This window comes from Miscanthus floridulus, chromosome 11 (genome assembly GCF_019320115.1).
Source record: "Miscanthus floridulus cultivar M001 chromosome 11, ASM1932011v1, whole genome shotgun sequence".
In the NCBI taxonomy this organism is placed as follows: domain Eukaryota; kingdom Viridiplantae; phylum Streptophyta; class Magnoliopsida; order Poales; family Poaceae; genus Miscanthus; species Miscanthus floridulus.
The window spans coordinates 73706190-73733581 of record NC_089590.1 but is presented as its reverse complement, the minus strand read 5'-3'; the positions used below and the strand labels follow the sequence as shown (position 1 = coordinate 73733581).

The 27392-nt window shown below is 52.1% G+C and overlaps 1 protein-coding gene across 1 annotated transcript; it reads left to right on the top strand.

Annotated features, from left to right (window-relative positions):
- The first annotated feature begins 1674 nt into the window (after positions 1–1674).
- Positions 1675–2942, top strand: LOC136494716 (ethylene-responsive transcription factor 6-like). Its single transcript, XM_066490893.1, has one exon. It carries the CDS (start codon positions 1779–1781, stop codon positions 2742–2744), a length of 966 nt encoding a protein of 321 aa, XP_066346990.1. The 5' UTR covers positions 1675–1778; the 3' UTR covers positions 2745–2942.
- Positions 2943–27392: the final 24450 nt, after the last annotated feature.

Here is a 27392-nt window from a genome sequence, read left to right as displayed (position 1 = left end):
GTCAGACTCTACAATTGCCTTGCCCATCCAAACCTGCCTTCACTAATCACTCTTGTCGTATATATCCAGACACACGTTTCTTAATTAGTGAAATTCAGTCTTTCAAGCCATTACGCGTTTTCGTTGTAGCCAGCTTTGTAGTTCTTAGCTTGGTCACTGCTTTAATCTTACTAGATTCAGGTTCGAGAAATGTGATTTCTTTACTATTATGTTTTGGATCGGCTCCAGCTGTACATAATTTCCAATCCTTTCTTGTTGAGTCTGTCTACTACACAACCATGTATTTTATACAATTCCAACACATAAATTTTTTTTGCACCATAAGATTAAGATCCAACAGCCTCCATCCTTCTTCTACCTCTAGCCTTCTTCTACCTTCAGACAATCATAAAATTACAGATCTACATATCACAAATCACATATCACATAAAACAATTTTTTTCTATAGAAAGACAAAATACAGAGGGTTGGTTCCATTGCCTAGGTGGTGTGTGCTAGCTGATGGGCCGCAGGGCACGCCGTGGCATCGACGAAGGGCTACGAGCTCTCGTAGCCGTACATGCACGCAGATGCAGCTTGCAGCCCAGAGCCCAGGCGGCCAGGCAATGGCAAGGACGACGGGGCGGATTAGATTTCTGTATTAGTAGTAGCAGCGTTGGGGCAATTAATTCTCGCGCAGCCCCTGCAGATCCTGCTTTGGCATGCTGTAATCGCCTCGCCTGCCCGGCCGGCCGTCTGGCGCCGCGCGCGGCCGGTGGCCTCAGGCAGCCCCTGCAGATCTGACGGATGCGGATAAACCGAGACAACGATCCGGTGGACTAAAATCTATGTGTTTTTTTTTTGCTAAAACATAAATGTGTTGTATAGCATTTCTGTTCTTGTTTCTTCCACAGCTCAAAAACTCAAGAAAGTTCACAGTAACTGCACTCTATTTTTCTTAAAGAGAGAGAGAGAGAGAGAGAGAAAACATTCACAACAACAGATCAGCTGGATAGTTATGTAAGGCTAGCAGTGAATAAGTCATCCCAAGTCAGTAGTAAAATCTGAAAGCGTAAAATATATATCTACGGGAGCAGAATGCCACTTGGGCAAATAATTACACGTCATGTCGTGAAATCCATCGCCGGCTTAGCTCCCGTGATCCGATCAACAGGGAAGCAGACTCACTACACACTGTGTGAGATGAAATTTAATTACTAGCTACTTCCATCGTTTCATCTCATTGTTTCTAAGAATCCCATGTGTTAAAAACAGTGTAAATAAGTTTCATCCCCGTAAAACTCATTTCACTCCATTAAACTTGCATCGCCTCTCTCTTCATTAATATCATACCATATCAACTTATTTAATGCTCATAAAACTACGATGAAACTTTCATTGAGACTAGTCTTAACTTGGTTAAAGCTAAACTAATTTGATCGGTATGGGTCCCATAATTGTATTCTTCCATAGACGGAGCGAGTACGATCGAGATGACGATGTAAAGACCAGAGCGAGTCCACTAATCAAAGGTGGTCAAAGAAATTCACCCTGGCCGGAGGAAAGCCCTAGGCCTTCAGTCTCGTACTCTTCTCGGCACACCCTGCTTGATTTCTTGCCTATAAATACAGGGCACCGCCCGTAGGCCGTAGTCGTCTTGTCCACGGAGCATCAGCTACTCGACGCACACAGAAAAACAGATAGACACGGGACAACCTTCTGCCGCTGAGAGTTTGTGTGTTCTTGTGCCATCCTCTCCACCGCTACGTACAGTTGTGCAGCTCCATCGAGAGACGAACATGAACATGGACTTCACCGGAGACGCCGACGGCTTCGCCCTCAACTTCATCCACGACCTCATGCTCGGCGGCGACGGCAGCGTCCCCGTGGCCGACGACGTCACCTTCCCCGTCCTGCCACCTCATCAGCCGGAGTTCCAGCCCATGTCTTCTTTCTTACCGCACCAGCAGCATCAAGGCTACATGGACGTAGGAGCTGCTCCGACCAACGCTGCTGCTTTCGGCGAGGCGGCGGCGTTCCGGGCGCAGGAGCCGGCGGCACCGGTGATGATAAAGTTTGGGAGCGAGCCGTCGTCGCCCGTGGCCACCACCATGAGGCAGCCGCTCACCATCTCCGTGCCGCCGAGCTCGTACGCCTGGGCCGCCGCGCCGACCGCGCCGGCCGTCGAGGATTTCCGCAAGTACCGCGGCGTCCGGCAGCGCCCCTGGGGAAAGTACGCGGCGGAGATCCGCGACCCGAAGCGGCGCGGCTCGCGCGTGTGGCTCGGCACGTACGACACGCCCGTGGAGGCCGCACGCGCCTACGACCGCGCCGCGTTCCGCATGCGCGGCGCCAAGGCCATCCTCAACTTTCCAAACGAGGTTGGCACCCGCGGCGCTGATGAGCTCTGCGCGCCACCGGCCCCTCCCGCGACGGTGACGCAGGCCTCGACGGCGAACAAGCGGAAGCGGCAGCATGTGATGGAGGGTGAGGACCCCGACGTTGAGGTGGTCGCGGTGGTGAACAAGGCGGTGAAGACCGAGGCGCCGTCGTCGTCGTCGACCCGGGCGTCCTCCTCCACCTCGCCGTCATCGACGGTGACGTCGACTACGGCAGGGAAGGGCAGAGGTGCTGAGTGGCTCCCCGTGACACCGTCGAGCGGGAGCTCGGAGCAGTACTGGGAGGCGTTGCTCCGAGGTCTGCCGCCGCTCTCGCCGCTGTCACCACACCCAGCGTTGGGGTTTCCCCTGCTTAGCGTAAACTAAACTAAGCCGCCCGAGACTGTGCCTGCTAGTGTTACCACAGACTGACGGCATGTGCGGGTACGGTGTCCACGAAATTGTAAATTTGCAAGGGGTCGGACCACCAAGTTTATTAGCAGAGTAGGAATAGATCACCATCTACAGTAGTAGACATATAAGTTGCACGCATAGTTCACTCTTAGCAGAGGGACCTGAGGGTTTCTCAGTTCGTGGATATATAAATGAAATACAATTTGATTTCACTACGTGAAAAATGGTTTGTAGCAACGGGATAAATTTTTTGTAGGGGCGGCTGGTGATAGAGCCGTCCCTACAGTGACGTGCTCGGGAGCCTAGAGACCAGCCGCCCCTACAAATGGAACAGCAGGGGCGGCTGGTGATACGAGCCGCCCCTACAAATGAGTCTGATTTATAGGGGCGGCTCACTCACCAGCCGCCCCTGGTGTTGCGATTTGTAGGGGCGGCTCAATCACCAGCCGCCCCTACAAATGCTGCCGCCAGAACCCGCAGGCTCTAAACCTGGGCTTGGGCCTCACTTTCGCTTGTGGGCCACCTAAACCCGTAGGCCTGTTAAGCCTGTCAATGATCTAGGCCCTTGATCTGAATCGAACGGCCGAAGTTCGTCCAACCCGGAAAAAAAATAACTCCGCTCGCCGGACTTCCCAAACCCTAGATTCTCACTTATCCATCCGACGCCGCACTCTCTCTCACTCCGACGCCGCACTCTCTCTCACTCGCTCTCTATCTCTCACCCGACGGCGCTTAGATCCGTGGGCCGCTACTACATCCGCGCCGAGAGCCCCGACGTGGAGGCCACCTGCACGCTCCTCCTCGAGCTCTACGTGCGCGCCGGGTGCCCGCGCCTCCGGGGACAGGGGAGGGAGGTGGCGGAGCTTCTGCTGCGGCAGGAGGCCCACGAGGCCGCGCTGACGTGGAGCAGCCGCCTCCTACGCGTCAACGGCGGCGGGGTCGGCGATGCGCCCGGCGCTACGGGCGCCCGCGGCCTCGCTCTCTTCATGGCTGCATTTGGGGTGCGCGTCGAGTTCCTTGCGCAGGAGCTCTGCGACCTTGTAGATGCTGCCGACGTCTCCGCCTACGTGGAGGTGCTCAAGGCCTCCAAGCTCTTTGTCAGGAAGATGTGGGGTGAGAAAAATGAAATTTACTTCCCTCTTCTTCCCCTGAACCCTGATGACGTTCAAGCGTCTCAGATTTTCCATGTTCCAATTCAGATTTCAGATCCTTTCAGTGCGCCTGTCATCCAGCGATGGATCTAGGGTGGTGATGTCCCCCATCGGTGGATCGAGGGCGGGAGTACTCCCCGACGGCAGATCCAGGGAGAGCCCATCCTCCAAGCGACAGATCTTGGGTGGTGGTGTCCCCGGTGGTGGATTTAGGCCTGGCGCGACCGGATCTGAATCCGATGCGAGCGGGCGGAGATCTGATGTGGTCAAATCCTTGTGTCTTTTCTTCTTCCTCTATGCTTCGATTTTGTGTTCTTGCTAGGTGTGTTGGTTTGTTGATCTCGGTGAGTCCTCCCCTCACGCTCTGAGCCTGTGTGGATTATTGCAGAAGGACCCGCTCGCCGTGAAGGTGAACCAGCTGAGCTCCATCAAGACACAGCTGCCCTACACATACTACTCCCTCCCCTTCTGCAAGCCGGGCACCATTGTCGATAGCGCCGAGAACCTCGGCGAGGTGCTCCACGGCGACCGCATCGAGAATTCACTCTACGTGGTAAGCCTGTACCACTACTCCACTATCAACCTGTGTTTGTCAGTACTTAGCTGCCGTTCTGAGAGAGTCTGAGCAAAAGGTCACTCGTGTACTTTCATTTAAATTTGCAACAATAACATATCGTTAGATCGTTGTGTCTTCATTTCTCATTACTGGTGGTTTTTTATTTGCAACCCATCATCCTAACTTCTGATTTCTCGCTCACTCATGTGCAGGAAACAAGAACAATGGAAAAGCTATCAGAATTGATGAACTTAGCTATTTTATGATTTTGGTATGCTCTTGAGTTTTTTTGTATGATTTTGATAAGCTCCCACTGCAACGTGGTGTGTATTGATGCTGTGAAACTTGTTATAAATTTGGTTAATCTGAATATGATAATGGATGTAATGATATTGGGTTGTGCATATGCTCAGATTTGATATATATATATATATATATATATATATATATATATATATATATGTGTGTGTGTGTGTGTGTGTGTGTGTGTGTGTGTGTGTGTGTGTGTGTGTGTGTGTGTGTGTGTGTGTGTGTTGAATTTGAATTGTCCCACTCATAATTTAGAGCTGACTGCTGTGGTGCATGCTCTAAAAATTTGGAGGCATTATTTATTAAGAAATAAAGTACATATTTATACGGATCACAAGAGCCTCAAATATATTTTCACTCAGTTCGGGCTGAACATAAGGCAATGGAGATGGCTGAAGCTAATCAAGGATTATAATTTGGAGGTTCATTATCATCCTGGAAAAGCTAATGTGGTGGCTGATGCCTTAAGTCGAAAGTCGCATCAAGTTGAAGAAGAATCCTTGTCTCTCAACCATGCTGAGGTGCTAGCCTATATTGCTCTAGTCTCGCATTTACTTGAGCAACTTATTATAGAGCAAAGGCAAGATGTTTTAGAAATTTCGAGTATCAAGAAGTTAATTACCGAAGGGCAGGGTCCTCATTTCAGTGTTGATGATCAAGGTGTAGTGAGGTTCAAGAACCAATTGGTGGTTCCCTCAAATGATGAGCTTAGGAGAAAATTTTTAGATAAAGCTCATAACTCCAAGTTGTCCATCCATCCAGGAAGTAACAAGATGTTCTATGATTTGCGCCACTTGTATTGGTGGACAAATATGAAGCAGGATATCACCAAGTATGTCACGGAATGCGACACTTGTGGAAGAGTTAAGGTAGACCATAGCGTACATCGAGATTTTTGCAGCCCTTGTCTATCCCTGTTTAGAAATGGGAGGATATTTCCACAGACTTTGTTGTGGGTTTGCCCCGTACGGTAAAGGGGTATGACTCTATTTGGGTCATTGTGAATCGCCTTACCAAGTCCGCCTATTTCCTTTTGGTGGATACAAGATATTCAGCCAAGAAGTATGCCAAGTTGTATTTTGACCGGATTGTGACCCTACATGGAGTTTCTCTTACTATCGTCTCAGATAGAGGGTCAGTCTTTGTCTCTTATTTCTAGGAGCAACTTCAGCAATGTCTTGGTACAAGTCTCCTCAGAAGTTCAGCTTATCATCTGCAAACTGAAGGCCAAACAGAAAGGGTAAATCTGGTACTTGAGGATATGTTGAGAGCTTGTGCCATTTCTTTTCCTGAAAAGTGGGACGAATGCTTGACTCTAGCTGAGTTTTCTTATAATAATAGTTATCAAGAAAGCATTCGAATGACACCATTTGAGGCCCTGTATGGCAAGAAATGTAGAACACTACTTAACTGGGTTGAAGTGGGTGACCATGGTTATTTCGGACCTGATTTTATCAAAGAAACTCGAGAGTAAGTTAGCATTATTCAGAGCCATTTGAAGGCAGCTCAAAGTCGTCAGAAAACTTATGCCGATAAGCGAAGAAGGCCCTAGCAATTTGAAGTTGGTGATCATGTATATCTCAAAGTGTCACCCAAGAGAGGGGTGCATCGCTTTGGTGTCCGGGGAAAGCTAGTCGCTCGCTATGTTGGACCTTACAAGATTTTGGCCTAGTGTGGTTCTGTTGCCTACGGTATCCAGCTCTTGGATATTTTGTCAGCAGTGCAGAATGTCTTCCATGTTTCCCAGATAAAGAAATGTTTGCAGGTCCCTAATAAAGCTGTGGAAATTAAAGGACTTCTCCTCCCGCCCGACTTGTCTTATATTGAGCATCCTATCAAGATCTTAGATGAAAAAAAGAGTGACTAGAAACAATGTGATGAAGTTTTATAAAGTTCAGTGATAAAATCACTCGGAGGACGAAGCAACGTGGGAGCAAGAAAGCTATATCTTGAAGCATTATCCCCACCTTCTTTCTAGTTCACCGAGGTAATTGTTTAAATCGGAATGTATTCCTTATCTCTTTTCCCAAACTAGGCACATGAAATCTCGGGACGAGATTTTGTTTAATAGGGGTAGATTTGTAACACCCTCGGTGTTACACCGTAAATCATTTACTAAAACATGTCATGAGCATCATGTTTATGTGTTAATGCATATGATAAAGTGTGTAGATCAATTTCTATAACTCGAAACGATCAACTAAAATACGAAATAAAAGTTGATTCGATAGTCGTGTTATATCACATAGGGTTAAAAACCAATTTTTATTAAGCAAAAATGCTATAGAACATGTATGTGATACTTAGATAAAGTTTGAAGTACAAACTTTGTAGATGACAATAAAATACTTATGGTCAAAAAATGATATTACTAGCTAATATTTCAACTAGCTTAGAAATCACAAATGGAAATCAAATTCAGCTAAAAAACTTAGAAATTTTCAAGTCTGCCAACAATTAGACACTGCTATATTTAGCAATTTATTGTAAGAGATTGGGTTAAGGAGTGGTGTAGTGTTATAGCCTAATTTGGTAGTTCCATATGCCATCTTGAATGTAGTGAAGACGGTTTAGGTTTAGGAGCAACCATTTGGTCGTGTTGAGCGCTTTAAAATTCATGCGCATTACCAGTCTCCGGTTGGTTGGGGCCGGGTGCGCGTTCACCGCGCGGCCTCCCCACACCACGCACATGGTCACGTCCCACATGGTCAACCATGCTGCCACGCTTGGCTGGTCGAGCCATCTGTGCTCGGCTGAGGCCGGCCGCAGCGAGCCACTGGCCTCACGTCCTACTACTCTGCCTCGCGCTGCCGTTTTGGGTGCCGCCGCGGCCGCGCTGCGCTGCCATCGCGTCTGCATTGCCAACACTCCTCACATCATGATGCTGCCATTACTGTCGCATTATCGTCGCGTCCACACCGGTCCGCTGCATCTCTGCACTATTGCCGGCCCTATGTGTGTCGCCTCTACCGCGCGCATGTGGGCGAGCCGCCGTCGTCATGCCATTTATGGCACTACAACGCATGGGCCACGTCGGTCGGACATGCACACACGTTGTCCGTAGCGCCGGCGCGTGGGCCTCCCGAGCTCACCGCACATGTCCCACCAAGGCAAGGACGAGCCGAGTCCACTGCCGCGCTCCATTTCTCTCTTTCTCTGTTCTCTCTCTGCTTTCCGCCACCGTCGAGTCGCGTCATGGCGAGTTAGAGAGCGAGCACCTCTCATCAATTCCTCGAGCTCGCGTCTCCGCCTTCACGCCCCCTCTCCAGCTGACCCCACCCCGCCTTAACTCGCATCACGCCGAGCTTCAATTTTGGAGCTTTGCCCGCCACCGTGCCGTTAAGGCCCGTCACCGCCCGCACCATGGCCAGCCTCCGCCACTTTACCCCACGATAATTCCTCTGCACCACTAGCTCATCTTGGCTCCCTCTCCACCGTGCGCATGCCAGTGGGAGCGCTACCGCCTCCCCGCTGCCGCTGATGTGGCCGTGTCCGCCGCGGCTTGTCGCCGTGCTCGCCGTGCGCACGTGGCCAGCACTGCTCAGGTAGTCGCCAGCCAAACCACAACTTCGGCTTGGTTCGCGGTGTGCCCCTGGTGCTTATCCCTTATCTCTACCGTTCTGTTAGTGTTGTGGCTCACCAGAACACGGTTGCCGCTGTTGTAGGTCGCCCGCCGCTGGGGAGAGCCCGCTCTGCTTCACCCCCGTTCATGCCACCACCGCCCATCGCTTTGGGTCAAACCCTAGGTGAGCGTCGGCCTCGTAGATAGATCAGCGTGAGTCCCGTGTGGCCGGCGCAAGCGTCAGTGCCACCGCTTGCCGCGCCGGAGCACGCGAGGGAGCCTAGGGACCTTGTCGTTGTAAAGAGGAGAAAGATCCAAGGGCTTCATTGTAAAGTCATTGTCTATAGAAATATTACGTGTAGTGTTCGTGCTATTTTCTGATAACGCGAGGGTGTTTTTGCTAATGTGCCAGCGCGCGCGGGTTTCCTCGTCGTGGGCCGCCTTGCGTGCGTGGGCTGGTGCCACGTGGGCCGCACCGCAGGCCGCCGTGCGCTTGCACACGTGCGCTGCATTGCGTGTGGGCCGCGTTGGGCCGAAATCGGTTTAGCTTTTTCATGGAGAATAGAAATAGCTTTCATTTTAATTCTGAGCTGAACTTTGATAATTAATATAAAATCATGTAGGTATCCAAAAATTGTGAAACAAATTTTATTAAGTTCCTAAAATTGTGCTATATCTGTTAGTGTATTTAGTTCATATATGTGCTTGTTGATACTAGGAGCTATTAAATCATTTGAGAGTGCTTAATATTATTAGGTTAAATATTGTAGGAATTTTTGTGAAAAAATGGTGACATATTTAGCTTTAAAAATTTTACAGTAGCTTCATGGTATTATTAAGTGCTCACTGTAATTTTTGTAGCTTTAGAATAGACTTAACATAAGGGTAGTTAAATACTCTTTGTTTTAAATATACATTAAATCATTAGTAGAAATAGTGATATCTCCTTCATTTGTAAAGTTAGGTGTTTGTTAGTTGAACCCAACACTTTACTTGATGAAGATGATAGTTAGCTTAGTGTCTTAGTCATTAGAGCTAGCTTAGTAGTTTACCATGTGTATTCTTATCTTAAGAGTTGCTGTTGCCGATATGCTAGTGTTGCATCATCATCGCATGCATGTAGAGAATGAGTTGGCGGAGATCGTGACCATCGGAGATCACAAGTTCAAGGAGGTGATCGAGGAGCATGAGGAGGAGGTCCTCATGTATGAGGAGGTCTCGGAGCCACCACTGACTGACTGAACTAACACCGTGCCTACCCAAGGCAAGCCCTGGTGCATGACCCTTATTTTGAATAATCACTGGATGTATATATGTGATATGCATTTACGTTACTGGCTTATTGTTGAAACTACATGCATAGATAAACCTACCTATGAGTCCTACTAGTATAGGTCGAGTAGCTGCTATGCTTAGGCTATCGGTAACATGAGTAACCTGTCGTTACTCATAATAGGTGATTATTATTGTTACTCTCATGATAAAATGGTGAATGAAAATGGAGACCGGGCAGGGATATGGTACGGGTATTGGTGGGTGTAATAGGTTGTGTCCCGCGGCTGATGGGACATAGCTTGGTTACACTGTTTTCCCTGTCCGTGTCGGTTAAGGACCGACCGTTGCATTGGATTCTAGTCAGGTCATAGACTTATTATCCTAAGCATATACTTGCTTATAGGAGCAGGAAGGCTAATTGCTATCTTGCCGTGGGTTCCAACTCTTTTTGGACCGACTGATTGGAGGTAGGGATGATGGAGGTCTAAGCACCACACTAAGTCTAGGACTTAGGAGTGGGGGCTTGGAGTCCAAGTTTGGACGGGGACCTGGACTCCTTGACAGGAGAGTGGTGGGTTGGTCTTACTTGTGCCTATGGTATAAGCGGAGCGTGTGTTTCGGGGTACCCAGCTGGGCTACATTGGTTCATGAATCGCCGTGTAATATGATACGACTTATCTACGATCTAGCACCGTAGTAAGAATTGGAAGATGAAAGATGGTGAAATGGATCTTATTGCTCCTCTCTTGCTTGAAAGTAGAACATGACTTACATAGAATGGTTAGCTAATGAACTAATCAGGACTACTAATAAGAAACATACATAAGGATTCACTACAAGTAATGCTTTTTGCAAAAAGGAAACCCAGCAAACCATAAAGCTTATCATATCCTTAGAGCCAGGAAATTATTCCCACTAGTCAGGTAAGTCTTACGAGTACATTGTGTACTTAAGGTTTATTTACCCCTGTTGCAGGTGCAGCTTGAGGAGTAACTGTTGTGTGGAGGATTCTTCTGGTGGGCACGGACAGATCCTTGTATCTTATCGTTAGATGTTTATTTTAAATTCCGCTGTCTAAATTCCGCACTCTGAACTTGGTATTGTAATAATATATTTCTGAGAACTCTTGTTGTATGAAATGGACTAAGTATTGAAAACTCGTTCTTATTATTGGATCCTGGATGAAAAACGTGGATTGTTCGAGTTCTTCCTTGGGCTGTGCTCGACGGAACCATCCGATATAGCTTGCTTTCGGGGTGTTTAGTGTCTAGTGGAAGACAAGTGCCTTCGAAGGTGCGTTGTTTCGGATGGTTCTACCACATAACGGAACATTTTATATCTTATTAATTGATATAATAATTAGTTTTTATTTATTTGTGAAATATTTTCCTCGTTAAGGGTAACTGGGTGAAGCTAATATTTGTTGTTTATATGTTTCATTCAAGAACTTTGCATACTTGCTAGGAAAAATTTTCTACTTTGTTTTCCTGGGAACATATTTTGTTTCTATATTTTTTATGTGAATGCTGCACTTTAAATTTCAAACCGGGAACAATTTCCATTTGTTCTTAATTACTTTATTTTTGAGAGGAAGGCAGGCACACTATTTATTAATAGACATAATGTTCTGAGGTACATGCAATATTTTTGGTCGCTCAAGGAGCCAAACATATCTCCCTGACGTCATATTACATACACTTTTAGCAATAGCATGGGCCTCATTGTTGGAACACCTACCTTCATGCTTGAAAATTACATTCTGAAACAACATACTCCTAGTTTTAATATCCCTTAGAATGGAAGAGTACGCACATAGATTTTGCTTCTGAAGATTCACAATGACTTCCAAACAGTCAGAAGCTATTACGCAGTTGCGTGCATCAACATCTAGCGCCAAAGATATCGCTTCATTACAGGCCATTGCTTCCAAAGAGGGTGGATCAACAAGCCCATTAATGATATTAGCACTAGCAGCAATGTAGTTCCCTGCACTGTCCCTACAAATCACTCCAACCGCTCCTTTGTCACCGGTTCGCGCCACTGCACCATCAGCGTTGCATTTCAGGAAACCTTCAGGAGGAGCTATCCATTTGAGAGCATGTTGTTTAGTCTTCACTGGCATTGTTGCTGTACTTTTCTCGGAGACCCCAGCTAGTTCCAAATCATCAAGGTACTTTGAAATGAAACCAAAAGTTGACAGCGGGCTTTGGAATACATCCTCATATAAAGCCTTCCTCCAAGCATCCCATGTTGCCCAACATATGACCAAAAGTTTCTAAAAATCCTTTAAAGGTAGCGTTTCTTGCATGAAGAACAACCATAGCCTTGGATTATTAATTTGAATTGCAGCAATATGTTCAGTGAGATCCTCATCTACCAGAGCCCAAACACATCTTGCCATAGTACACTAAAAAAAGCATGCAGCCAAGAGTCAACATCAGCACCACACAGTTTACATGAGCTCTGTTTTGTCATTGATCTTTCTTTAAGCACTTCCCCAGTTGGTAAAGAGTTGTGAATTAGTCTCCAGGCAAAAATACGAATTTTTGCTGGCACTCTAACTTTCCAAAATAATTTCCATCTCCTTTTATATCCTTCAATATCAGAGTTTCCAGCACTAGAGTCAAGCCAATCATCAAATTGGTTTCTGATGAGCACAAGCATTCTGTATTCTCACCTCTTGGCAGCCAATTTTGTTCCTCAATTGGTCTATTAATTCACATACACGCCTGAGTGGATTTGGTGCCTTAGCTGCAATTGGCCGCATACCAACATCTCTTGGCAGCCAATTTTGTTCCCATATACTTGTATTCTCACCATTTCCAATTCTCCTAATCAAACCCTGCTTTAACACATCCCGTCCATCAAGAATACCTCTCCAAATCTGGGACGGTTTACTTCCTAAATCAGCATCCACGAATTGCCCATTTGGAAAATATATTGTTGTCAACAATTTGGTGCTTAGTGATTCTGAATTTTGCATAATTCTCCAAGCTTGTCGAGCAAGCAATGCCAGATTAAACATTTCAATATCCTGAAATCCAAGACCACCAAGATATTTTGGTTGTGTCATCTTCTCCCAAGACACCCAACATGTTTTCCTTTTGCCAACCTCACTGCCCCACCAAAATTTTCGAATCATTGTGTCGGTGTTTCGTACGAGCACCGGCAAGTAAATTTATAGTAATGCGCGTTAGGCTCGGATGGTGCGCTAAATGACACAAGATTTATACTGGTTCAGGCCGAATATCCCTACGTCCAGTTTGTTGCTGCTCGTGTTATTAGCACCGTGAATGGTTCGTCGTAGGGGATACAAACGATCGAGAGAGGGACAGGTCCCAAGTCTCTGATGGAAGGGTCAAAAGGAGGCCAAGAGCTTGGTAGCAGCTTGACTGTGTCTGTGTGTCGTGTTGTTCGGTCCCTCTATTTGGAGGAAGCACATCCCCTTTTATAGATAAAGGGGCTGGCTTTACAAGAGTGAGGGCTTAGAATGCGTACTCTACCTAGTCTTGTGGCTCACATCTACCCAGCCCTCTTTTCTCATTCTGATGAGTGCGAAGGATGATAAGCGCCTATAATACTGTTGATGCCCCTGTAGAATGTCAGGATGTCTGCAGAATACTGCCCTGCGTAGGATATGGGCTGCAGTATAGTGGTTTTGACTTATGAACCTTGCCCAGCCTTGCTCCGCATGCCTGCTGGCTCCTATGAGTCTCTGTCGGAGGGACGCGGGGTCGGGGTCCGGAGTAGCGCTGTGGGCAAGGTCCTTTGATTTGGTGGACCCGAGGGGTCGGGAAGCGGGCGCCACTCCCTTGGGTCCATAACGTGGCGACGACATGTCCGTCCTTCGTGGAGATCGCAAACCTTTTTCTGGAGTGTAGTGGTTGTCATATATCTTCATCGGGTTCCGTGTCCCAGAGCTGAAGGCGGCGCCTACAACTCTACAGGGCGAGGAGCATGCTCCTGCAATACCTTTTGGGCTCTGCGGCGCCCGGAAGGGTCTAAAGCACCCGTCTATTCGTTCCTTGGCAGTACCTTTCCTGTCGGGGCGCAGGGTATGGTCCTTGAAGCCGCGGTTGACCCGAACGTCTAATCTTGCTCCATGCCCATGATCATGAGGGAACGAAGGAGAAGTTATCAGGTAAGACAAGACCAGTCTTTGGACATCGAACGGGGCGAGGTTCGTCCTCGGTCGTCGGGCGAGACAGAGTCCAGTCCTTATCCCTTGGGCGTGACCGAGCCCACCCCCTAGGGGTCGGGCGAGGCGGAGTCTATCCCTCAACCCTTGGGCGAGGCGGAGCTGTCTTGAAGGCGTCGGGCAGATCGGAGGCAAGCCCTTAGCCCTCGGGCGAGGCGAGGCTGACCCAAAGGCATGTCGGGCGGAGGCGGAGACTAGCCCTTAGCCCTCGGGTGGGGCGGGGCTAGCCTAAAGGCGTCGGGCGAGACGGAACCAAACTTCTGTCATTTGGGCAAGGAACGTAGCGGCTCCCTTGTCCGTCCTGAAGTTTTTAACGTTCGATGGTTATTGGTTCCACCTCCTGGGGTACCCCAGTATTAGGTCCCCGACAGTAGCCCCCGAGCCTCCGGGTGATTTAGATAGAATCGCCTGGGGGTTGTTCTCGGTTTCGTCGGAGTTACTTTGCCGGAAGGTGCGCGCGAGCGCACCCGATGGGTGTGGCCCGCGAGCCCTCGGGTGAGTAGGGTCGCCTAGGGGTTGTATTGGACCCTTCGTGGGTAAGGCTGAAGGACTTAGTTTTTCGTCAACTGGATATTTTTTGAGGGGGTCGTGGTATCCTGTTCGTGGGGATCTCATTCAGGGCTGACCTAACTAGGGCTTGACCGTGGACCAAGATCCGGTAATACTTGCGTCCTTGATTTTGGACTGTTCGCGGACCCGTCCTCAGTTGGGCCGGTCGCCAAGCTTCTGGGCCCTAGGTGGGCCAAAGAGGAAAAAGTCTTCATGCCCTGCGTTTCCCAGGTGGGTAGAGAGTCCGGATTCACCTGGGGAAGGCGAACCGTCCACCGTGATTTTTGGTGGGAGAGGATAGGGACTATGGGCGCGTGTCCCGCGACATGACGTGGCGGTGCGCGTGGTAGGCCCAGAGATCGAGGTGGACAGTTGCCCTTCTCGCGTCCGTCGCCCCTATAAAACCACGGGGTTCACCCCCAAGGTTCCGTATTTTGCTCCCTTGCCTTTGCGTCTGAAACATCCGCCGCCAATCGCCCCAGCCTCCTGTGCCCGCACCGCCATCGTTGACCTGCTTGCGTCTATGTTGTAGCCGCCGTCAAGCTTGCGTCTGCCTTGTAGCTGCCTTCGAGCTCGCGTCCACCTTCTCTCCAATCACTTTAATGGAGTTGTGGGGCAGATCTAGCATCACCTTTCGGTGTTTGGAGGGCCTCGTCCACTGTGGCCTTCTCCGTCCACTGTCCGCCGTCCAGGAGTGGCTGCTACCTGGCGACAAGGGTGAGCCGGCGCCGCCCGAAGGGTATGTCGTATCTTTCGCCATCTTCCATGAGCGGGGATTTGCGGTACCTGCACATAGATTCCTTCGAGGGCTGCTGGATTATTATGAGGTGGAGCTGCAGCATCTTACTCCCAACGGGGTTCAACATATGGCGGCGTTTGTTGCCCTGTGCGAGGGTTTCCTGGGGATCGATCCCCATTTTGATCTGTGGCTGTATTTCTTCACCGTCAGTTTGTCAAAGAGGAAGATTGGGGGGAAGGATGTGAACGTGCCGATGGGATGCGCTAGTGTTCATCTGCGCCGTACCCGGTCAAGGGGTTACCCGTTCATGCGTTTGGCGACTTCTAACAAGGGATGGCACTCGCAGTGGTTCTATGTCAGGGATGATGTGAGTGCCACCCTGCCGAGGTACACCGGGCGCCTTATCGAAGAGGCTCCAGAGTCGTGGGCTTGGGGCGTCCAGTTTAAAGATAAGAAACACCTTTCCGACCTTCTTTCCACCCTCCAAGTCTTGAAGGAACGGGGCATAAAGGGGGCGGGGATTATCGGCGCCTATCATGCGAGGAGGGTGGCTCCGCTGATGGCGTGCGCGCTTCCCCTGCATCGGATGATGCCCGGGATGTCGTTCGAGGGGACGGTGCTTGTTGACAAGGCGCTCCCTTTCTCGGAAGTGGCGCAGCGCATTAAGGAGGCGACGGAGCTGACGAAGGATTCCGCAGGCGGTGTCCTAGACATTGTGTATCCGGTGCCCGGACATCCCCCAATGCAGCCAGAACCTGGGTTCTTCGAATTCGTAAGCCTTCTCCTCCCGTGCTCTTTCTTTTTCCTGAATCTCCATTTTTTTATACTCACTTTTGTGACATTGGAACCAGCCGAGGGGGCTAGTCTTCAAAGATAGTCCGGTTCCGCTGCCAAATGACAAGGCCGTGGTGGCGGCGAATCGACTCGCGGCCGAGCGGGACAAGAATGCAAGGGAGCAGATGAAGAAGAAGAAACGACTAAAGCAAGAAGCACGGGATCGGGGAGAGGAAGTGAGCAATGATGATGATGACGACGACGATGACGATGACGATGAGGTAGCCGTCGGCGTGGATTGGGCATCCTGGAGGACGAGGACACGCTGACAAGTGTCCACCCGTCCGTGCAGGGACCCTTCCCGTTCCACACGGAGGGAAGTGAATCGGTGAGGTCGGTGGAGGCCGGAGAGTCCGCTGCTTCACACGGCGTGCCGGCCGGGGATCGGTGGATGGAGGAAGGCGGGCCTACCGCCACCGACCCCGAGGTGATGGTGGGGGGAGTGGCTCTGGTGCCGCGCCCCATGAGATGGTGGAGGGGAGTGGCTCTGGTGCCGCGCCCCATGAGACGGTGGAGGGGAGTGGCTCTGGTGCCACGCCCCATGAGACAGTGGAGATGAACCCCCTGCCTCAGAGTAGGGGGTAGGCTCGAAACGGTCCCGCCCAGACAAGTCAGGGCAGGGATCTGGGGATCTGTCCCCAAAACGCTTCCACCGGCCGAAGGCGTCAGTGTAAGCCACTAATTCCCTTGTTTTCATCCCCCTCTCTTTTTTTTATTTTGACCTAATGGCTTTTACCTTTGTGTAGGTTCTTGCGGACGGGCCACTCCCAGGGGCTGGCGCCCAAGAAGAGCCTCGCCATTCAGGCGGGACGGATGGCGCTGCCCAACGTCGCCCTGGTTTTGGGCAGGAGTGATGCCGATGTTGGAGCCATGTTGGCCGATCCGACGGCGCCTGTGGTGGCGCTCGCGCCTTCAGTGGTTGCTGAGCAGGCGGCATCTTCCGTGGCGAGCGTGGTACAGCCAGCCGAGGGTCTGGTATCACCGACGGAGGTGGTGCCTGAGGGCGCAGTGCAGTCCATGCCACCGGAGACCTAGGTGGAAGTGGCCGCGGCCGTACCAAGCCCGGCGGGGCTGGATGTTGCTGTGATGGTGTCCGAGGGGGTGGCGCAGTTGATGCCTTTGGAGGCCTAGGCCGTGGCGGACGAGGTGGGCTGGATGGAGGTGGACATGGCCGGAGGGTCGCCGAGCGTGGCGGTGGTGCTGCATAGGATCAGGAGGGAGCCGCCCCCGGCCTCCTTGTCGGGAGGTAGCCACTCCCCTGCGTGGGGTGAGCCGCCGCTTCAGTGGATGAACGCTCAGGACCCAACGTTGACCCTTTTTATGCTCGACGACCATTCCGAGAGCATGGAGCGGGAAAGTCTCGACTTCGGGCTTTCGACAATGATGAATGCCCTAGACCGGGTCAGAGGGGCCCTACGTGAAATTGTCGTTCCTACTAGTCAGGTATTTGCTCGTTCTTCCTCATTTTCCTCCTTTTCCAAGTATTTTTGTGTTTCTGACACCGGTCTTCTTTTTAGGTCATTGTTGCTCGCAGTCGGAACAAATCCCAGTTCCTCCGTGAACAGAAGGCGGAATGGGATCGCCTTGTCGAGGAGGCTCGGCTGCGAGGGGATGTGGGTGCGCAGCTTGCTGCCGCCCGGCAGCGGGAGGTCCAGGCACGTCAGGACGTGGAGGATGCCCATGGGATGTTTGAGGAGTTGTCGGCGAGGACAAAACTGGATGAGGAGGAGATCGCCAGGCTCCAAAAGGAGCGAGATGAGCTGCTGCAGAAGAATGCCATGGCTGGTGAGAAAGCCAGTGAGCTCCTGGCGGAGCTACAGACAGAGCGGGACCTCAAGCTGAAGGTTGAGGAGAGGTCCGCGATGTTGCAGGAGAAGGCGAACCAGGATGCCACAGTGATCGAGTGGACGACCCAAGAGCGCGATGATGCGCGTCGGGAGGCCAAGGCACGCCAGACGGATCTTGGAGTCGAGGTGACCTGATGGTTCAATGCCGAGGAAGTTTCTGCCGGTTTGCGCACCGATCTTGCCGAGGCGCGGCGGCTTCTTCAAGCTGAAGGTGATGAATATGACTGCCTGTCCCTCGCCGTTCTAGCGGTCTATGACAACCTACAGGTGGCACAAGAGGAGGGGACTAGCTCGCCTACGACCCGTGCCGCTACTATCACGGCTCAGGTGGGTCAGCTTGAGGAGAGTGCTTTTCACGCCGGGATCACCCAGGCCTTCACCGTTGCCCATGCTCATTACGAGAAGGAGATCAACCTGAAGGTGATGAGCGAAGGTTTCCCGCCTACCTATGAGGATGATGAGCTGGAGGCCATTGAGAAGGTGGTGGCTCCCCTTGCGAAAAACCTGGCGGATAGTCTGAAAGAAATGGTTCTCCCTTCGCGGGAGTAGTTAGTCGAATAATTTTGAGCACAACTTATATGTAATATGTGAACAAGTGTCGGTATTTTCGAGTCTGAAAGGAGTTTCATGATTTTGCTTCGTAATTTCATTTTGTTAGATTTCACCTTCTGCTCATGGCCGTCTGGTCGTTTGGTTTTTGCTGTCTTACCAATCTGTTCCCCCGAACCTTGCCGCTGGTCTTGACACAAGGAGGGAATCTGATGTAATGATTGTTTCGAAAAGAGGAAGGGAGGTAGCCATACCTTTACTAGCCCTCGAGTGAGATCCGACCCCTTGGGTTTGCTGGGGTCGGGTGTTACTGGAGACCGGAGCGATGGTGTGCCCGATGAGCTTGCCAACGGGGGCTGTTGAGACGGAATCTTGCTCCGTGGTTTTGTGACGGGGTCGGCAAAGTCCTTGGATGGCGTTCCACCATTCCCCACCCTGCCTTCCAAAAGAATTCCCTAAATGGGGACTCTATGGGCTCGACAAAGGGGGCCTTTGAACCTCTGTCCCTGCATCGAGCGGCTCGAGCCCCTAAGCCCTCTTAGGGTCTGATAGGGGTCGGCCGTGTTTCGCGCGTTACCCCATCCTCGATTTTCGTAATCGAAGGGGTTGAGTAGACGACACTTGCCTCGACGGCTCGAGTATCGCGCTCAATGAGCTCGCTAACGGGTACGTTCGTGTGGAATCTGGGTCCATCATTTGCTGATGGGGTCGGTAGAGCCCTCTGGTGGCATTCCACAACTTCTTAACCTGCCTCTCGGTAGATGCCTGAGCCGTTTGATAGGCTCAGGCGGCCCGATGGCCTCTCCTCGATGTCAATTCTGTGGGTTTAGCTTGGGGTTAGAATCGAACGAGAAAAGGTTGAGACGTCCCTGTCCGCTTCTGAGCGGGGTCGGGTAGGGCCGCTGGGGCTCGTCTCAGTTATTTCTCCCTGGCTCTGTTCGGCACAAGGCGGCCTTCGAACCTTGGCCTGCTGCCACCTATATCGAATAAGGCGACGGCCGTTTCATGACGCGACACGAAGCGTTGGGATGTAACGTTTTGCATATGTAATGTTTGAATGTGTAATTTAATCGAAATAAAGGCGGGGTCGGTAACGTTACCTTGGTGGCATGAGTGACGAAAAAGCTCCTACCAGCCCCTTCCAGATGTGTTCATGCAGGGTTCAGGCCCTGATGTTTGCGACGAGGTTGGAGTAACCTGCATAAGAATTGCTATTCTTTGTTTTTTGTACCTCGGTGGCGGTCTGAGCCGTTCGATTGACTTGGGCAACCTGACAGCTTCTCCTTTGGGGGAGATTCTGTAGGCGGACCCTTCTGAACCCTTCATGGGAAGGTAGATGTCGAAGCTATAGACGCAGGAGGTGTTGAGTATGATTTTTCTAGTGAACAGAAACACCGTAGCTATCGGGGCGTAGGGTCTGCTAGTTCGTCCAGTCTTACTCAAAGTTTTATTCCCGTATTTTGCGCCCCTGGTTTTAAGCGTACGGAGGGGTCGGGTGAGGAGGATATCTAGACTGGTAGACACCCTCGGCAGTCCCCGAGTGAAGTTCGTGTCCCCGCCGTTTGACGGGGTCGGAAACTCGGTAATGAATTTTAACGTGTAAAGTAAGAAAGTAGATATGCTTATCTTTCTTTGGACGTTCGTTTATCGTTTCTGTCGTCGGATCGTTTCGTGGTCCTACATGGGGAGGCGGAGGGTCATCTGCCCATGTGGGCGCCTTAATTGCCACGTCCGGAGCAGGTCAGTGGCGGGCCATACCCAGGCAGTGTCCAGTTTGATCGGGGGGGGGACGCCTCTTCGATCGGGGTGCGTCCCGTTAGTTCCGGCGCGTCCCCTCAGGTGTCTATCAGCGTTGATTTCGCATTTAAGGAGGGGAAGGGAGAGAGTTTTTCGTCCAACCTTTCACCTTTCCTTAGCTGTAGCGCCTCCTCTTTAAATAGGGAGGGGGAGGGGAGTTCTCATCCCACCTCCTCTTCTGCCTCTGAGCCGCTACCTCTCCTTCTTCTTCCTTTCCACCGAATGCGTCCATGCATCGCGGTGGTTCCTGAGTGAGGAAGGGTCATGCCAGAGAGAGAGAAAAACTCACAAATCCGCTCGTGAATCTGGAGCGTGATGTCGAGCCAGAGGTTATCCAACGTAGATGAGATGGTGCGTGCCACCCTTGCTGAGGAGTCGCTGCTGCTGAAGGAGAAGGGGCGCTGGTGGGCGCCATACATCGCCGACTTTGTCGTTGCTTGCTATGTTCCTCCTTTGGCGGGAGGGGCTTCCTGCCCTGACGACGTGGTTAGGGTTGCGGCTGACGATGATGGCGTAGTCCCTAGGCGCCCCGGCAGAGGCGTCGCTGTCGGGGTTGCGGCTGACGACGATGGCGTAGTCCCCAGTGGATGGGCACCACCATCAGCGGTGTGGTGCTCGGCATTGCAGATGACGGCGCCTTCGAGGATCTCGTGGAGCGGTGGGACATCACCAATGGAGAGTGTGGCGTGGTGGCCGCAGTAGACGAGCTGGCCCGTGCACATGCCCCGGGCGTTGCTGATGGAGAGCATGGCGCGGTGGCCGCAGCAGATGAGCTGGCCCATGCACATGCCTCGGGCGTTGCCGATGGAGAGCGTGGCGCGGCGGCCGCAGTAGACGAACTGGCCCATGCACATGCCCCGGGCGTTGCCGATGGAGAGCGTGGCGCGGCTACCGCAGCAGTACTTGTAGTAAAGCTAGGCAGAGACTGTAATTAAATAATTTTGTGGGAAAGCCCCCAAGTAAACAGTCCTCTGAATTTACAACTATATTAGTCCTTTTTGTAATGAAATCACTTTGTAAGTGGCGAATTTGTGCAAAAATAAACAAATTTTCATCTTTTGCTGATGGCAAGCAGTTTTTTAACTTTCTCTTTTTTGTAGAAGCAGTTTTAGTGCCCTTCGACCCTTCCCATGGTCTAAGCCGTAAGAAACTAGGAACATGGGCGAACTAATTCTGATCGCGCTAGTGAGCAAAGAGGTTGCAGCCGCTGGGGCATGGGTCTCCCACAGTCCTACCAGTTGTATTTAGAATTTGTTCCTGAAATCTTAGTCCTTAGGACTTGTTTATGAAAAGAACGGAAAACTTAGAGAATGTTTGCAAATATAACAAAGGAGGTTTTTGCAAGCGTACTTGTATCATTCATGTCGGTCCCCGAGTGAGGTCTGACCCCTCGTGACTTGCAGGGGTCGGAAGTCATTAAGGGTTGAGGTTTTGTAATGACAAAAACTGATAAGGAAAAGTATACGCTTATTTAAGGGTAAAAAGGACGTAGCTGCTCAATGTTCCGGGCGTTGGTGAAGACCTTGCCATTGATGGTTTTCAACCTATAGGCGTCTGGGCGAAGTACTTCCGTGATGACGTAGGGCCCTTCCCAGGGCGGGGAGAGTTTGTGGCGGTCCTTGTTGCTCTGCACAAGGCGAAGGACGAGGTCCCCGACGTTGAAGGCTCGACCTCGTACCCGTCGGTTGTGGTACCATCGCAACGTCTGCTAGTACTTAGCCGAACAAAGGAGGGCGATGTCGTGGGCTTCATCTAGCTGGTCCATGGCGTCTTGGTCAGATGCCTCGGCCCCCTGTTCATCGTATGCTCTGATTCTTGGTGCTCCATAGTCGAGGTCCGTTGGGAGAACGGCCTCGGAACCATAGACCATGAAGAAGGGTGTGTAGCCGGTGGCCCGGCTAGGAGTTGTCCTTAGGCTCCAGAGCATGGCTGGGAGCTCAGCGAGCCAGCGCGCGCCGAACTTGTTCAACTGGTTGAAAATTCTGGGCTTGAGGCCTTGAAGGAGCATGCCGTTTGCGCGCTCGACCTGCCCATTCGTCCGGGGGTGCGCGACGGCTGCCCAATCGATCCGGATGTGTTGTTCATCGCAGAATCGAATAAATTTCCTACCGGTGAACTGAGTGCCATTGTCTGTGATAATGGAGTTCGGTACTCCAAAGTGATGGATGATGTCGAGGAAGAATAGCACAGCTTGCTCGAATTTGATCGTGGATATTGGTCGAGCTTCAATCCATTTTGTAAACTTGTCTATGGTGACAAGTAGGTGGGTGAAGCCCCCGGGCGCCTTTTTGAGTGGCCCAACCAGGTCGAGCCCCAGACCGCGAAGGGCCACGTGATGGGGATCATCTGGAGTGCCTGGGCCAGGAGGTGAGTTTGCCGAGCGTAGTACTGACACCCTTCGCAGGTGCGTACAATTTGCTCGGCATCGGATACTACCGTGGGCCAATAGAAGCCTTGTCGGAATGCATTCCCAACCAAGGTCCTTGGTGAGGCATGATGACCGCAGACTCCACCGTGGATATCGCTTAGTAGAAGTTTTCCCTGTTCGCTAGGGATACAAAGTTACAGAATCCCGATGTGACTCCGTTTGTAGAGTTCGCCCTCTACAAAAACGAAGGACTTGGCACGCCGTGCTAGCCGTCGAGCTTCCGTCTTGTCCGCTGGTAGTATGTCGTGGAGGAGGTAGTCGAGGTAAAGCGTTCTCCAGTCGTCGGGAGGGTCAGACTCCGGCGCTGGGTCCTCTCCAAGCTCCATAACCTCGGGGTCGGGTGGAGCAGTTGGTGGATCGGTCCTTGGGGTTGGACTAGATGGGCCATCGTCGGCTTGTTCTGACCTCACATAGCATACCGAGGGTTTGTGTTGATCGCTGGCAAAGACGCCTGTTGGGACTGGCTCTCGGCCGGACGCTGCTTCGTGAGCGTGCCGGCTGCTTCGTTGAGGCGCCTTGGGATGTGATTGAGTTCGAGGCCATCGAATCTGTCCTCCAGCCGTCGGACTTCTTGACAGTATGCCTCCATCTTGGTGTCGTAGCAGCATGACTCCTTCATCAGTGATCTGTCGAAGTACATTGTCCAGTACTCTTGATCGATGACTGCTAGTGGCATCTGGACCTCGGTCCACTCCGCGATGAAGTCAGCCAGTACCTGAGATTTGATCGTTGTTCTGGGGGCATAAGAAATGCCCTGATCCATCAGCTCAAGTGCCCACTTTGTGGTTCTTCCCGTAGCGTCCTGGCTACGGACGACCTCGCCGAGGGGGAACGATGTCACTACTATCACTGGGTGTGACTCGAAGTAGTGGTGTAGCTTCCTCTTGGTGATGAGGACGGTGTATAGGAGTTTCTGGATTTGGGAGTAGCGGGTTTTGGAGTCGGATAATACCTCACTGACGAAATATACAGGGCACTGCACCCTGAAGGTGTGCCCTCTTCTTCCCGCTCTACCACTAAGGCAACGCTAACCACTTGTGTTGTGGCCATGATATATAGGTGGAGGGATTCTCCGTTGCTTGGAGGGACCAGAACCGGGGGTTTAGTTAGAAATTGCTTAACCATGTCAAGCGCTTCCTGAGCCTCGGCTGTCCACTCAAAGCAGTCGGATTTCTTTAGGAGTCGATAAAGGGGGAGTCCTCGTTCGCCGAGGCACGAAATAAATCGGCTGAGGGCAGCAAGGCACCCTGTGATCCGCTGAACCCCCTTTATGTTTTGGATCGGGCCCATCTTGGTAATGGCTGATATTTTTTCTGGGTTGGCTTCGATGCCGCGCTCGGAAATAATGAAGCCGAGCAACATGCCCCTCGGAACCCCGAAAACACATTTTTCGGGATTGAGTTTGATGCCGTTTGCCCGGAGTCTCGCAAAGGTTTTTTCAAGATCGGCGACAAGGTGGTCAGCTCGCTTGGACTTGACTACGATGTCGTCAACGTAGGCCTCTAGGTCCACCCAATGAGGTCTCCGAAGCAAATGAGCATACAGCGCTGGTAAGTAGCCCCAGCGTTCTTTAGACCGAAAGGCATTGAAATGTAGCAGAACGATCCGAAGGGGGTGATAAAAGATGCCGCGAGCTGGTCGGACTCTTTCATCGTGATCTGGTGGTAACCAGAGTATGCCTCAAGGAAACAGAGGGTTTTGCACCCCGAGGTGGAATCGACTATTTGGTCTATTTGTGGCAAAGGAAATGGATCCTTTGGACACGCCTTGTTGTGGCCTGTGTAATCGACACACATTCTCCATTTCCTGCTCTTTTTTCGCACAAGAACAGGATTTGCCAACCACTCTGGGTGGTGTACTTCTCTGATGAACCCAGCAGCTAACAATTTTGCTATTTCTTCACTGATGGCTCGGCGTTTTTCCTCGTCGAAACGGCGTAGGCATTGCTTCACTGGCTTGGAGCCCGGGAGGATCTGGAGAGTATGCTCGGTGACCTCCCTCGGGATGCCCGGCATATCCGAGGGTTTCCACGCAAAGATGTCTTTGTTATCGTGGAGGAAGTCGATGAGCGTGCTTTCCTATTCGGAGGAGAGCGCGGTCCCGATATGGACTTATTTGCCCTCGAAGTTGCTGGGGTCCAAGGGGACCTCCTTGGGTCCTTCTGCCGATTCGAACGACCCGGTCGACCTCTTCACATTGGGTGCTTCTTCAACGACCTCCTCCCTGAGGGTGGCGAGCTCTTCGGAGGCGATGACTACGGATGCATGTCCGCAGCATTCGATTTTGCACTCGTAAGCACGCTGAAAGGAGGTGCCGATGGTGATGACCCCGCGGGGGCCCGGCATCTTTAGCTTAAGGTACATATAATTGGGTACGGCCCTGAACTTCGCGTAGCATGGTCGTCCCAGGATGGCGTGGAAAGTCCCCGGGAACCCCACTACGTCGAAGGTGAGGGTCTCAGTCCAGTAATTGGACCGATCCCCGAAAGTGATGGGCAGATCGATCTGCCCCAGTGGCATGGCTTGCCTACCAGGCACAACGCCATGGAAAGGCGCTCGGATGGGACGGAGGTTCGTTCGGTCGACGCCCATCTCGTCGAGCCTCTTGGCGTACATGATGTTGAGGCCGCTGCCTCCGTCCATCAGTACTTTCGTGAGCCACTTTGGACCGACGATCGGATCGACAACAAGTGGGTACCTTCCCGGGTGTGGGACAACATCTGGATGGTCGGTCCGGTTGAAGGTTATGGCGGATTCTGACCACCGGAGGAAGGCAGGCATGGCCGGTCTGGCTGTATAGACCTCATGGCGCGCGACCTTCTGGCAGCGCTTGGAGTCGTAGGCCGTTGATCCTCCGAAGATCATGAGGGCGCCGGTCGGCGTTGGGAAGGCATCGTCCTTCTACTCTGCGTCGTCTGTGGCGGGAACAGGCTCCTTCCCCTGCTCCCCTTTGTAAAGGCCCCCGGACAAGTATTTGTGCATGCGGCCGCAATCCTTGTATAGATGCTTGGCCGGGAAGGCATGGTTTGGGCATGGCCCCTCAAGCATTTTCTCGAAGTGGTTCGGAGTGCCCTCCGCGGGCTTCCGGCCACCTTTGCGGTCGGCAGAGGCCACGAGCGAGTTGTCATGCCATTGCTTCTTATTTTTCCTTTTAGCAGGACGGTTGGAGGCGCCTTCGCCAGCGTCCTCGTCCCACCTCGTCTTTCCGTCGGAGCGGTCGAAGATGGCTCTGACCGCCTCCTCTCCAGAGGCATGACTGGTGGCGATGTCTAGGAGTTCCTTGGTAGTCCGTGGACCCCTACGTCCTAGCTTGTGGACCAAGGATTCGCAGGTTGTCCCGGATAGGAAGGCTCCTATCACGTCGGCGTCGATGACGTTAGGCAGCTCGTTGCACTACCGAGAGAAGCGCCAGATGTATCCACGGAGGGTTTCATCGGCCTTCTAGCGACAGTTCTTGAGGTCCCACGGGTTTTCGGGGCGTTTGTACGTGCCCTGGAAGTTGCCCACGAAGATCTCCGTCAGATTCGCCCAACTTTGAATGGCGTTGGACGGTAGGTGCTCCAGCCACGCTCATGCCGAATCGGCCAAGAACAGCGGGAGATTGCGAATAATGAAATCGTCATCAATCGCACCACCAGCCTGACATGCAAGCCAATAGTCTTCGAGCTAAAGTCCAGGATTTGTTTCACCAGAATATTTAGGGATGTTGGTAGGTGGTCGATACCTTAGCGGGAACGCAGCGTTGAGGATGTGTCGGCCGAAGGCCTGAGGGCCTGGCAGGCCGGGGCTCGGGCTTCGGTCCTCGTTACTGTCGTAGCGTCCGCCATGTCGGGGATGGTAGCCGCGGCATGCTGCCTCTCCTGCGTCGCCGTGGACGCGCCTGCGAGCGTTGATGGTGCTGCGCACATCGCGGTCGTGGCTGAGACGTTGATGCACCGGGATGGCGGAGGGCTGCTTGCCGCCTGGCGGTGTTTGGTGAACGGACGCGTCCTTGGTGGGACGCACTGAGGGCGTGCACTGGCTGGTGTCGGGTTCGCGTCGTCGAGACAGCAAACTTTCCGCCTACTGAGCCGCCGCACGCTCGAGCAACATGCGAATTTCTCGACGGGCGCGACGATCCTCGGACGTCGCGGTCTCCGGTAGGCCATGCAGCAAGGCGGTTGCTGCGGCGATGTTTTGGCTCGCCCGAGCGAAGTGAGGAAGGGTCCCGTCGTCGGTGAGGATCCTTTGGTGTACGGTGCGAGCCGTGGCGCGCGCGCGCCCCTCGTCTTTGCGGCGTTCAATCTCGCGATTGATGTCCGCGTACTCCCGGACGAGCCCTTGCCCGACCTCATCGATCTCTAGCTGACGGGCCCTCAGCTGCTCCATCCTTAGGCGAGATGCGGATGTCGTCTCTTCCCCAGATCTGTTGTCAGGGTTGTTTGTCGGGGTGACCTCTTCCCCGGAGACGCTTTCGACGTGCCCCTCGGGGGTCTACGCCATGAAGCATTCCCGGGAAGGGTGGTGGCTCCCCTGACTGGAATCCGAGCTAGAGAACGATCCTAGCTCCTCGTTGAGGAGTCCGTAGAGAGTCTCCGTATCATGCTCAATCGTCCCCACGAACTCGCTGTTCGTGGGCAGTTGAACCATACGTAATGCTAAAAGGTGGCCAACGGTCGCCGCAGCATTGCGGAGACCGAACAGAAACGCTGTCGGGGCGCTCCGTATGGGGCCTTCTGGAAATAGGGCGACGTTGCGCGAGGCCTCCCTGTTTAACTGGGGTCCAAGGGAGTCGCCCGGCGGGCCCTCAAGCCTCAGACGGCTGAGGTTGATGGAAGGGAGAGACTAG